A 13480-nucleotide genomic window follows, 5' to 3' on the forward strand; every position below is an offset into this window, starting at 1 on the left:
GGATAACAGTGGGCCTGGGTGGGAAGGCCGGGTTGATCTAGGATGTTTCCACGACTGAGTTCCCACCTGGTGCCCTCCTCCCGCGGCGCAAACACCTCGCCGCCTCAGGACCCAAGCAAACCTGCGTTTGTGTTTGGGTAATTACGAGCTCTCGGTTCGCGTGTCCGGGACTGCGCATGCTCGATCGTCTGGTCACGTGATGCCTGTCATGGCCGCCTCCGTGGCCCGGGGCGGCGTGAATGCCAGGGTCTTAATGCGGGTGGCCAGGGGTTCCTGGTGGAGCAGGTCCAGGGATGCAGCGGCGCTGGCGATAGCCAGAAAATTCTGGACGACAGGTACCCAGGGCTCCTGGGACAGACTGCGTTAACCAGTCGGACGCCGGCAGAACGGCGCGCAGCCGCTCACCTAACCGTGTTTTCTAGGCTCGCGCCCGGCAGGAGAAGAAGAGGCCGGAGGCTCTGAGCGGCCCGGGGACGTGTGAGTGTACGGGTCCAAATCCCTCGTTCCTCGTCCCATGAGGCTCCCCGATTCAAGCCCTGTTCTGCAACTTCATCCGGGGCTTTTTTTCTGCCTCGCCCATCCCCTGTCTCCTAACCCTAGAATCTATGCGGCCCCTGAGCCCATCGTCCAATGTGGCATCCGCTCTCCCATCTGTCCCCAGGGTGAACGTGGTCTTCGTAGACCGGTCAGGCCAGCGGATCCCGGTGAGCGGCAGAGTCGGGGACAATGTTCTCCACTTGGCCCAGCGCCACGGAGTGGACCTGGAAGGTAGGAGCCAAGTACAGGAAATTATGGAGGACCTGATCTCCTCCCTCCCTCCCTCCCTCCCTCCCTCTCTCTCTCTCTCTCTCTCTCTCTCTCTAATCACATCAAAACAGATATGTCTCTCTACTGACTAGCCCACCTGTGGCTTACTACCTAATATGTACTAAAATCCAAATTCTTCACCATGGCCTCATCCCTTTCCCAGTCTTCATTTATTAGAGGCACTAGAACTTCCCTCTGGGAGCTGTGTTCCCTTCCTGCTTGCTCCCTCCATTCTAGCCACTCTGTGATTTCTCAAACAGCCAAGCTCATTCCTGCCTCAGAACCTCTGCATTTTCTGTTTCCTGTGTCAGAAGTGCTAGCCTAGCAGACCTTTTTGGTTCCTTCTCATCCTTCAGTTCTCAATGTAAATGTTTTCTTCCTGACACTTCCATCCCACTCAGTCCAGCTAAAGTCTCCATCCCAGTCACCCTCATAGCACTGTTTTGCTTCCCTCCTTGCCATCTTTTTCACGGTGAGCTCAGGGACCCAATTCACCTTGTTCATGCTTATCTGTTGCCTGGCATGGTACTTAGATGTAACAGGTTTTAAATCAGCTTTTGCTGAAGGAACAATAATAATAACGAATTACTTTAAGCACACTAGTACATATCAACTGGCTGAATCTTCATGAGAACTTTATGCGATAGAAGAGATTTATTCCATTTTACAGATGAGGAAACTGAACACCAGCTTAAGTAGACCCATCCCAAAATCAAGTAAGTGGCAAAACTAGATCCAAATCCAGCCCATTTGAGCCCATAATCTGTGCTACCCTTCTGCAAACATTGAATGCCTACTATGTTTTGGGTAACAATGTATAAAACAAATAAGGACTCTGTCATCTCACACCAATTTCAGCCTAATAATGACAATAATCCCAAGAGTAAACATATTATTAAGTCATGATCAACTGGAAGGGTGGTATTAAAAAAAACATATACACTTCTGGGTGTGGTGGTGCACTCCTGTAAATCCCAGCAGCTGGGGAGGCTGAGGCCAGAGGATCACACACACGTTCAAAGCCAACCTCTGCAACAGTGAGATGCTAAGCAACTCAGTGGGACCCTGCCTCTAAATAAAATATAAAATAGAGGGCTGGGGTTGTGGCTCAGTGGTAGAATGCTTGCCTCGCTCATGTGAGGCACTGGGTTCGATCCTCAGCACCACATAAAAATAAATAAAAATGTTAAAAATGAATAAATAAGGGGCTGGGGTTGTGGTTTAGCACTAGAGCACTCACCTAGCATATGCAAGGCCCTAGGTTCGATCCTCAGCACCACATAAAAATAAATAAATAAAATAAAGGTATTGGGTCCAACTACAATTTAAAAAATAAATATTTAAATAAATAAATAAATAAGTAAAACACAAAATAGGGCTGCATATGTGACTCAGTGGCCACGTGCCCCTGAGTTCAATCCCCAATCCCCCACCTCCTCAAAAATAAAGAAAAAGAAAAATAAACAGGGTTTATTTGTTGGGAGACTATAATAAGAAATCTTTTCAAGCCAGATGAGGTGGCATCTGCCTGTAATCCCAGTGCCTAGGGAGACTGAGGTAGGAGAATCACAAGCTCAAAGCCAGCCTCAGCAATTTAGAGAGTCCCTAAGCAACTTAGCAAAACTCTGTCTCATAAAATAAAAAGTACTGTGGATGTAGCTCAATGATTCATTAAGCATCTCGGAGTTCAGTCCCTAGTACCAAAAAAAAAGTCTTGGGGTTGGGGCTATGGTTCAGTGGTAGAGCGCTTGCCTAGCATGTGTGAAGCACTGGGTTCAAACCTTAGCACCACATAAATAAATAAAATAAAAGTATTGTGTCCATCTACAACTAAAAAATGTATTTTAAAAAATTTTTTAAAGTCTAATCCAATCATTAAAGGGGCTGTTGGGATATTGGAAGGCCATAGCAGGCCTTCCTACCATGGAAGCAGTTATGTGTTAGAATGCAATAGCCAGAAGTCCAGAACAGAGTTTGGAACATGAATTTTAGAGGCAAGTATCTTGTATTCAAATCTTGCCTTTTAACAGCTATGTCCCTGAGCAAGTTACTTAGCTGTTTCCTCATCTATAAAATGAGATGATTTAGTTGTCATCTCATTGGATTGCTGTTAGGATGAAACAATATTTAGTAGTACTTTGTACCTGGCACAGAGAGAGGGAAGGCCGATTGACTGGGAACAGGTAAACCCAGAGATTAAGGTGGTTGAATTAAGACACTCTGGTTGCAGATGAGCCAGGCACAGTGATGCTTGCTTATTATCCCAGCTATTTGGGAGGCCAAAGGGAGATCACTTGAGATTAGGAGCTAGAGACCAACCTGGGCAACATAGCAAAATCCCATTTCCAAAAGAAAGAAAAGTTATTTGTGGTGTAAACGGGACACAAAATTAAAAGGGGGATAGGGACAAGAAATAGGAGTTGGGGGACTCAGAGAATAGTTGAGTTGAGCCCCCAGAGACAAGAATGGAAAAAGTGGAGAGAAGAGCATTCCAAGTCATGGATACAGCAAGTGCAAAGATCCTGAGGTGGGGATGAACTTGGGTATTGGAGTTTGGCTATTAGAGTGGCATCAAGAGGGTCAATGTGAATGAAGTGGAATGAATGAGGGGAGAAGGAATCTCAAGGACTCAGTAGAGGAGTCTAGATTTTTTCTGGATGTGAAACCATTTGAAAAGTTTTAGGCCAAGAAAGACACCAAGCATAGTTCTTGGTGACTGGTCAGAGGGTTCAGAAGTGTGTCCAACAACAAGTGATGAGTAGAAAGACCCTAGGTTCTGCCTCTTTTAATCCTTACTCCTGACCTATTCTCCCTTCTCCCTCTGGAGTCAGCCAGAATGTCCTCTGGGAGCAGCAAGGAGGCAGGAGCAGGCCTAGCACAGGGTCACAGCACGGGCTCACAGGCTGCAGGGAACCTGCTGGCCGTTCCCCTCTCAGCTTTATAGAAGTCACTCCAGGCTTATTATTGGTTCCACACACCCAGCCAGGTCCTCGGTCTGCTGGAGAGTCCTTGGGAATTAAGACACTCTGGACATGCCCTCATAAAGCCTGCAGGCAGCTCCAGAACAACGAACTGTGCAGGTGACCTGACATATGACCAGGAGGGAGTGCTGAGGCCTGCAGTCAAACAAAGAGCTTCTTGGCACCCTTTGTGGAATGGCGCCTGCCCCTCACCAACCATTCCCTTCACTTCCTGCCCCCAGGAGCCTGTGAAGCCTCTCTGGCGTGCTCCACCTGCCATGTGTATGTGAGTGAGGCCCACCTGGATCTTCTGCCTCCCCCTGAGGAGAGGTGAGCAGGGCAGACCCCCAGGCTCTGAGTGGCAGGGCTCAGCTGCTGAGCCTCCAGGTCCCCATGTCCAGAGGGGCCACCAGGGAGGGCAGCCCCAGTTCTTCTCCCGCCTCCAGCTGCTGGAAGGGGAGTTTCCCCTCTGCCCCTTCCCAAGTGGACTTGGTCAGCCTGCCTACCCCAGGGCTGCCAGTCTCCCCAGCAGCTGGGCCAGCATGTGGACGGCTAACGCTGCGCTCATTGCCCAGGGAGGACGACATGCTGGATATGGCCCCCCTCCTCCAGGAGAACTCGCGCCTGGGCTGCCAGATCGTGCTGACCCCTGAGCTGGAAGGGGCTGAATTCACCCTGCCCAAGATCACCAGGAACTTCTATGTGGATGGACATGTCCCCAAGCCCCACTGACATGGGCAGCAGGACTGTCCCCCACACCACCATGGCCCCAGGGCCAGGACTTGAAGGAATAGTCGAGCCGCCAGCCCAGCCCAGCCCGGAGTGCGAACAGGCTGGAGAGAGATGTCAGAAGCACGGTGAAGGCCAGAGACCTTGCTTGGAGAGATCACTATGTCCAGACTCTGGAGGGGACAGGGCCCCTACTTGGGGTGCCATCCCCCAGCCCCTAAGAATGGGAGCGTGAGCAGGGGTGGACTCAAATTGGAGCTGCAATAAAACTGTCTCCTAGATTTCCAGCATGTCGAGTGTCCTTGGGGGAACCCACATTCTGCATCCGCATCTGCTGGAACCCCAGCTCTCCTGTCCCGGCAGCAAGAGATGACCGCTGGGGATCTGAGGCAGAGCCTCGGGATCCCCTTCTTCCTAGGCAGGTTGCCCCGGTGGTGAGGCCCCGCCCCTGCAGCTGCGGAGGGATTTGGAGGGATAGAGGCTGCCCTTGGCCCTGAGGGGTGTGCAGGTGACCTGAGTAAAGCCAGGAAGGAGAGGCAGCGCTGAGGAGACCCCAGCGGCCCGCCCCACCCAGCTGGGGCTCATTGCACCCTCGGGGCAGCAGCCATAGGGCTTTCCACCCCTTGGTGGTGGGGCGGGGCTGGGGTGTGACTGCCAAGACCCCGACCTGATGCTGCTGGGAGAGCTCCTGGCGTCTCGCTGTCTGGACGTGGAGCCGCCAAGACCCTCCGCCCAGCAGAAGCCGAGGCCCCCCGGATGCTTCAGGCTCAGTGGCAGGTGCGTAAGGCTCGGCGCCTGCCCCCACCCTGCCGACATTTCACCTAGCCTGGTGGCAGGGGGTCATGGCCTCTGGTTCTTGAGGTTATCCAGAGGTCACCAAGTTAGTTACTGGTACTTCCAAAAAGAGCTTCTGGTCTCCAGACACTTAAGATGATCTAGGCTCTGAGGCCATACAATTTCACACCTCCCTGAATCCCCGTGGCCCATGTGAGCACCACCGAGGGTCATCCAGGGGTTATGTAGGCCAGCGTATCAGTGATAGAGACAGAAATCATATAAAGTCAGCGGGTCTTCTACTCAGAAGTCAGAAGCCCTGGCCTGGTCACCAAGAGTAAGTCCCTGCTTCCTGGGCTCCTGGGTGGATTAAATGGTTAATAAGGGCAGAGAACATCACCTGGCATGCTTACCTTGAGCCTTGTTTGCAATTATTTTGTAACTTTTAAACCTGAAACAACCTAGAAGGGATTCCACAGCCCAGGCAGGGTGTGTGACCTGCTCAAAGGCACAGTGAGCAAGGAATAGGCTCCAGTGAGCACCCCCAGGCCTTCTGGATCCAAGAACCACCCAGGGATGGAGGTAATCACCTGGCCTCTTGTCCACAGGTCCCTCTGGCCTGGATGCCAGGACTCCATCACTGCCCTGGGCTTCCTTCAAGAGACAGAAGAGGGGCTGGCCCTGCCCCCAACTCAGGTCCCCCTGGCCCTGGGACCCTGCTGGGGACCAATGACCCTGGGGACTTTGGACCCCTTAACTATGGCCAGGAATTCCAAGAACATGCAGACCCCAGTCAGCCAGAAGCGCTGCAGCATGGTGCCCCCTGAGGGTCCTCCAGCCCCACCCCAGAGAAGACCACGCAAACAGCCGCACCCCTGCCGGGGCACTGAGAAAGGGGACCCCACGTTCCAAGGAGTGACTCTGACTTTTCAGTTAAAGCCGGACTGCAGCCTGCAGATCTTGCCCACCGACAGGTAGGGCCCAACTGGGACAGGGTAACCTTTACAATATCCACAGCAGCTGGTTCTAGGACCCCACCTCCCTCCAGTTACCCAAATGTTATAGAAAATGCCATGCTATTTGCGTAGAGCCCATGTACAAACCGTATACTTTGTTTTATTTATTTTTGTGATATGATGGGTTGAAACCAGGGCAATCTACCACTTAGCTACACTCTCAGCCCTTTTTATTAATGTTTATTGTGGTATTGATGATTTAGCCCAGGGGTGCTCTACCATTGAGCTACACCCTCAGCCCTTCTTTATTTTTGAGACAGGGTCTCCCTAAGTTGCCCAGGCTGACCTCAAACTTGTGATCCTCCTGCTTCAGCTTCAGAGTTTCAGAGTAGCGGGGATTACAGGAATGGGCCACTGAACCCAGCTTCCCGTGTACTTTAAGTCACTTCTAGACCCCTTAAAATATCTCATGCAGTATATATACATGCAGTATGTAAATAGTTAAACTTTATCATTTAGGAAATGAAAAGTCTGTATGTGTTTAGTACCTGTGGATTTTGTTCCCTAAATATTTCCTTTCTTAAAAATTTGTTCTAAGCTGGGCGTGGTGGTGCGCGCCTGTAATCCCAGCGGCTCGGGAGGCTGAGTCAGCAGGATCATGAGTTCAAAGCCAGCCTCAGTAAAAGCGAGGCACTAAGCAACTCAGTGAGGCCCTGTTCTAATAAAATACAAAATAGGGCTAGGGATGTGGCTCAGTGGTGGAGAGCCCCTGAGTTCATTCCCTGGTACCCCCCCCCCACGGTTTTTGTTTTTTTTCTAATTATGTATACATAACAGTAGAATGCATCCTGCCACATCGGGCATAGATGGAATATGACTGCTCATTCTTCTAGTTGTACACATACATGCACATAGGGTCGGAATGTCCAGTTCATTCTACTATTCTTCATACCTGCTCCCTTCTCCCCAAATATTTACAATCCACAGAGGTTTTTTGTTTGGTTGGTTTGTTTCTTTTCTTACTTTCTTTTTTTCTGTACCAGGATTGAACCCCAGGGTGCTTAACAACTGAGCCCATCCCCAGCCCTTATTTATGTTTCCTTTCCAGACAGTGTCTCACTGAGTTGCTTAGGGCCTCCTAAGTTGCTGAGGTTGGCTTTGAACTTGCAGTCCTCCTGCCTCAGCCTCCCAAGCCTCTGGCATTACAAGGTGCACCACCACACCTGACCAGATTTTTGTTGTTATTTTTACGATGCTAGGGATGGGCCTCCAGGGCCTCCTGCCTACTAAGTCAACCCTACAGTTGGTTGTGGTCTTGGATACAGAATCCCTGGATAGGGAGGGCTGACGTGTACATCCAAGAAAGGACCAGGACATTAACGGGGACTGGAATGTGGCTCAGCGTATGGTGATTGCCTAGCATTTGCAAGGCCCTAGGTTCAACTCCCAGCACACCACCAGAAGAAAGGAAAGTATTGGGAGACAGATGCCCTGGAGTCAGTCCTTCCACATGAGGGATGGCTCAGTCTGATTAAGACCTCAGGCCAGTGCCATGTCCAGCCCTGCCTCTGTCTCCACTGAGACTTGGTCCCCTCTGTCAAACAGGCTGGTCCATACTGAGGGCAGTTGTATACTTTCCCCAAAAGTGAGGCTCTAAGCAACTTAGCAAGACCCTGTTGCAAAAAAAATAAAAAAGGGGGGGATATGGCTCAGTGGTTAAGTGCTCCTGGGTTCAATCCCCAGTACTCCGCCCCCCCCACAAAAAAAAAAAAAAAGAAAGAAAAAATGGTTACAGGCAACACATTTATGTTTTGGTATTGGGAATTGAGCCCAGGGCACTTTTCCACTGAGCCGCATCCTCAGTCCTTTCTTTTTCTTTTTTTAAAATTGGAGACAGAGTCTTGCTAACTTGCCCAGGCTGGCTTTGAACTTGCCATCCTGCCTCAGCCTCTTGAGTTGCTAGGGTTACAGACATCACTACGGCCCTGGCAACAGGCAGCACTCGATGTACACGGGCTCATGATGCCCATTGTACAGGTTAGAAAACTGAAGCCTCGAGGGTGAGGATGTAGCTGGTCCAGGGCCACACAGCAGGCAAGGGGGAGAACTGGCACTTGAGCCTGTATCCCAGCACACCACCCTTGGAATGATATCTTATCATTCAGACTCCGACTGTCTCCTAGGGCTGCCAGATACCTTGATAATGAGTGTTCAGGGGACAGGACGCTGATCCCCAATGCTAATGTCTCATCTGCCCCGCAGCAGCCACTCTCAGGGACCACCCGCAAGCCCTGCCAGTGCCCCTGAGCCCAGCCCTGGAGGCAGCGAGGCCCAGGGTGAGTCCTGAAGATGTAAGAGCTGTAAATATTTGGGGGGGCCAACTTCCTGTCCTCCCTGCCTCTGTCTCCCTGCCCCCTCCCCCTCCCGCTTCCCCATTTAGACCTGCCCAGGAGTTGGAGTGCACCCCTCCCTTCAGGCTGAGTCACCCCACCCCCAGCTTCCTCCCCTGCTGAGCTGCACCATCTGTCCCTCTTCCTGGCTTTCCCTCTGTCTTTAGCAACACCCAAGGCTGGCCCAGAACCAGGTGGGGCCTTCACAGGGACCCCCCACACACAATGCCCTACCTCCACAGGTCTCTTGAATTCAGATTCTTGACTCTGATCTTTGCCCTTTGACCTCTGACCCTCCAGCTCCACGATGCTGTGCCTCCTGTAGGACCCAGAGGACCCCACTCTGGAGAGATGCTGAAGATGGGACCCCTCTCTGCAATGCCTGTGGTATCAGGTCCTCAGCATGGAGGAGGGAGTTGGGGTCGGGCCCCCCATTAGTGTGGGGGGATCTGGGAAGAAGAGGTACCTCTTGAGGAAAATGGCTTCCTCATGATAGTTTCTGGGTCCCTGCTGTATCTTTTGTTTTTAGTTGTAGATGGACGCAATTCCTTTATCTTATTTATTTATTTTTATGTGGTGCTGAGGATCAAACCCAGGGCCTTTCTCTACTGCTGAGCTACATGCCCAGCCCCCCTGCTGCATCTTAAATGATAATTTCTTGTATCTCCATCCCAGGTACAAGAAATATGGTACCCGTTGTTCCAGTTGCTGGCTGGTGCCCAGGAAAAGTGTCCAGCCCAAGAAGCTGTGTGGCAGATGTGGGTTGTCCATGGACCCCCACCAAGACCCAACTCAGGAAATGTAAGCCCTTCTTCACTCAAGTGACCTGGTTCTGCCTCAGTTTTCCTAGGGGAAGAATGGGTAGAACTCCTAGGAGTAAGGAAAGTCAAGCCTGTCTCCTGTCTCTCCCAGGAAGAATATCCAGGCTCAGTCCCCAGACTCCCTGTTTCATGAGGTCACCCCCCCTGGTTCAGCCCCTTCTCCAGTCGGGCTTGATTGGACTCCAAATAAAGGAAACTGTTTCAGCTGTGACTATTGTTATTGCTATTAATACTTTGAGAAAGCCTGAGCTACTCAGAGCAGTGTGATTTGGGAATCTCATTCTGAGTACTTTCCTTCACTTCTCCCCATCCTGGGAAGATGGGGGCAGGTGTTTCATTGGGGTTGTGAGGAACACACACACACACACACAGAGTTATATATATATACAGACCAACACAAGAATTAACCACATTCACTCAGCACAGTGTCCTATACAGGGAAACGGTCACCACACAAACAACACACATAGATGCACAAGACAAATGCATGTGCTGACACCCACATGTGAAAGACACACAGATACAGACTGACCACACAAATCAATAGACACAGCCAGTGACAGACACCTGTGTGTCATTGCACAGGGGACAGATGCATGTCGACAGACACACAGGTGGGCCCTTCATCTGCTAGCCTCACCCCTGCTTTCAGACTGTCACCCTCCCTGCACCCTTGAGCATACCAACCCTGCTGTGTTCCCCTCCCCCCTCTTCAAGAGATGCCCCCCAACCCCAAACCAAAAACTGACCAGGGAAACCAGCCCTGGGCAACTGGGAGGCACAAGTCACCAGAGCTTATTGAGAGGGAGAAGAAAGAGCCCAAGAATGGATGGGGTGGGCCAGGGCTGTGACTCAGTGGTGGAGCACTTAGCCAGCAAGCCCTGGCTTCCATCCTCAGCACTGCAAAAATAAATAAATAAATAAAGGTGAGTTGCATCAAGATTGGGTCTGCTGCCTACTGCAGGAGGTGAGAGAGTACAAACCTGCGAGACCCTCCTAGTCTCACCTGAGTACAGCTGTAGGAAAAGCCCTGGGGCCCATATTTCTCAGCCCTCAGATCATTGCTAACCTTTCCTCAGCCTAAAACTTCTTCCCTCCACATCTCCCCAGGGCTGCTACCTTCTTGTCATTTGGAAAAACTTAATATCACCCCTTCAGGGAAGCCTTCCTAAACCACCGACTCTAAAACAGAACTCCACACCCAGCCCACATCAGTCTCAAGTTCAGCTCCTTGCCGGTATCCCTCTTAGAACCTGCCAGAAGTTTCATTTCTCTATCTGGCCCAAAAGTATTTAATCACATTCATCTCTCTCCCACTAGACCATGACTTAGGTCCAAGGTGGCCACATCTGTGTGCTTGACCACAAGAGGCCTCCCCAGTGCCCAGCATGGAAAAACTTGAGGTCACACATTGAACTCATCAAGGTCTCTGCAGATTCACAACTGTTTTTATCCATTTATTGAGCATCTATTGTGTGCCGCAGTGGGGATACTTGGTGAATAGAAAGAACAAAGTACAGGGCTGGGGTTGTGGCTCAGTGGTTGAGCACTCACTTCCCATGTGCAGGACCCTGGGTTCAAGCCTCAGCATCACATAAAAATAAGTGAATTAAAGGTGTTGTATCCAACTACAACTAAATTTTTTTTTTTAAAATATATTAAAAAAAAAAAAAAAAGAACAATGTACAGTACCATGGTACATCCTGTAATCCCAGTGACTCAGGAGGCCAAGGCCAGAGGATGGCAAGTTCAAGGTTAGCCTCCAGAACTTAAAGCCTATCTAAAAATAAAAATAGCTAGGGGTATAGCTCAGTGATAGTGTTCCTGGATTCAATCCCCAGTACTGCAAAAAAAAAAAAAAAAGGAAAAAAAATTTAGGGGCTGGGGTTATGGCTCAGTGGTAGAACATCATTTGCCTCGCACCTGCAAGGTCCTGGTTTCGATCCTCAGCACCACATATAAATAAATAAAGTTATAAAAAAATTTAAAAATGAAAAAGATCAATGATCTGCTGGGGCCAATATTCTAGGCTGAGAGAGCAATATTCAGTTAGCTGGTGCAGTGGTGTACACCTGAAGGCCCAGCTACTCAGGAGGCTGAGGGAAGAGACTCACTTGAGCCCAGGAGGTGAATTCAGTCTGGGAAACACAGAGAGACCCCATTTCTTAAAAATAAATACAATTTCAATAAAATATCAAATAGAATCTTTTTTTTTAGTTGTAATTGGACACAATATCTTTATTTTTTATCTTTATGTGGTGCTGAGGATCGAACCCAGGGCCTCGCACATGCTAGGCAAGCGCTCTACCACTGAGCCACAATCTCAGCCCCCAAATAGAATCTTAAGTAGTGATCTGGGCTGCAGAAAAATGTGTAAGAGGAATTGAGCCAGATGCGGTGGCACACATCTGTAATCCCAGCAACTGGAGAGACTGAGGCAAGAGGATCATGAGTACAAAACCAGCCTCAGCAAAAGAAAGGCACTAAGCAACTCAGTGAGACCCTGTCTCTTAAATAAAATTCAAAACAGGGCTGGGGATGTGGCTCAGTGGTTGAGTGCCCCTGAGTTCAATCCCCAGGTACCCCCCCCCCACAAAAAGAATTGAGGGGCTACTTTATCCATGGGGCTCAGGGAAGGTCCCCTCAGGGATTGACTTGGCATAGAGACCTCAAGATAGTGAACTAGGTCTGGGGTTGTGGCTCAGTGGTAGAGTGCTTGCCTAGCACATGCAAGGCCCTGGGTTCGATTCTCAGCACCACATAAAAATAAATAAACAAAATAAAAGTACTGTGTCCAACTACAAATAAAAAACAAATACTTAAAAAAAAAAAAAAAAAGTTAGGGAACTAGCAAAGGGACCTGGAGGTGAGGACTCCCCCGTCAGAAGGAACAGCATGGGCTGGGCATGGTAGTGCACACCTGTAATACCAGGTACTCTGCAGGGAGATTGAGGCCAGCCTCATCTTAGTGAGACTCTATCTCGAAATAAAAAGGGCTGGGGGTGTAGCTTAGTGGTAGAGCACCCCAGGGTTCAACCCTCACTATCAACAAAACCAAACCAAAGGACAGGACAGGCAGGCAAGATTTTGTGGGCTTCAGGGGATCTGGAGGAGGCCAGGGGAAGTGGTAGAGACTTGGGGGGGAGCCCAGCAGGGACTCTAACTTGCCTGTGCTTTGTTGCTTTTTGTCCCTGGCACTTAACACCCAGAACCAGTTTGCCCTCTCATGCCCTCCTTCCTGTTCTCATCTTTGCTCATTAAATGTTCGTATGGGGGCAGCCAATGAAGCTTGGAGCTGCCCAGGCGGACTTCCTTCTCCAGAGCTCTGTGTTCCTGTTTTTGAGGGAGGAGGGAGAGAGGGGGAGGCCCAGCTGTTCTCTCCTTATGCCATCGGAGGGATGGTGATGTGCTTGGGGGGTTGCTGCTGATCCCCTGTGTTAGCTCTGAATCATGATGGGTCAAGTGAAAAAGCAGGTTGGGGTAAACTGAGGCAGTGTGGGTGGACACTGGCTGGAGGAAGCTTTGGGGTGGGGGCAGCAGTAGTCCTTTAACAGGAGGGCTGACACCCACAACTGCAGCCACTGCTCCTCCCTCCACCCATCCCACCACTTGGGAAGGACTGCTTGGCCTCTCCCGGCAAGGCGGCGTGGCTCTGCCGGTAAACAGACCTGGGGAAAGCACCTGATCTCCCACCTTCAGGATCTAGCTGGGTCAGGGGGCAGATCGGAGGTCCGAGCTGGACGGAAGAGATAAGCAACAGGGAGGAGGAGGAAGGAGCTGGTCCCCACCCCTGCCCAAGGGTCCTGTGATGGCAGGAAACTGGGAACAGGGAGGTAAAGCTCCAGATCACACTGCTCACAGGCGGCGTGTCACGTGCCTAACGCCTGACACATAGTAGGCTCTCAAAAAAAAAAAAAAAAAAAAAAGTCTTTTGGAGGAATAATCGTCGCAATCGGGATTCGACCCCATTGTCTCATTTTGCATCCACAGAAGCTGAGACCGAGAGTCCTTTATAAAAACTTTATTGGGGGAGATGGGTAGAA

At 50.4% G+C, this 13480-nt stretch overlaps 2 protein-coding genes across 3 annotated transcripts; both read left to right on the forward strand.

Annotated features, from left to right (window-relative positions):
* The first annotated feature begins 81 nt into the window (after positions 1–81).
* Fdx2 (ferredoxin 2) lies at positions 82–4777 on the forward strand. Its single transcript, XM_027955209.3, has 5 exons — positions 82–335; positions 423–477; positions 662–768; positions 4010–4097; positions 4343–4777. The coding sequence occupies exons 1-5, from the start codon at positions 200–202 to the stop codon at positions 4497–4499; spliced, it is 543 nt and encodes a 180-aa protein (XP_027811010.2). The 5' UTR covers positions 82–199; the 3' UTR covers positions 4500–4777.
* A 95-nt stretch (positions 4778–4872) lies between these two features.
* Zglp1 (zinc finger GATA like protein 1) lies at positions 4873–9648 on the forward strand. 2 transcript variants are annotated; one of them, XM_071602792.1, is made up of 6 exons: positions 4873–5273; positions 5879–6244; positions 8489–8562; positions 8917–9003; positions 9292–9417; positions 9529–9648. In XM_071602792.1, coding segments are annotated over exons 1-6 (762 nt in total). In that variant the 5' UTR covers positions 4873–5166; the 3' UTR covers positions 9531–9648. The 2 variants fall into 2 exon arrangements, with proteins under 2 accessions (XP_071458893.1, XP_027810860.2); XM_027955059.3 differs by lacking the exon at positions 9529–9648 and having other exon boundaries at positions 8917–9010; positions 9292–9510.
* The last annotated feature ends 3832 nt before the right edge of the window (positions 9649–13480 follow it).

Source organism: Marmota flaviventris, chromosome 1 (assembly GCF_047511675.1).
Source record: "Marmota flaviventris isolate mMarFla1 chromosome 1, mMarFla1.hap1, whole genome shotgun sequence".
Taxonomy (NCBI): Eukaryota; Metazoa; Chordata; class Mammalia; order Rodentia; family Sciuridae; genus Marmota; species Marmota flaviventris.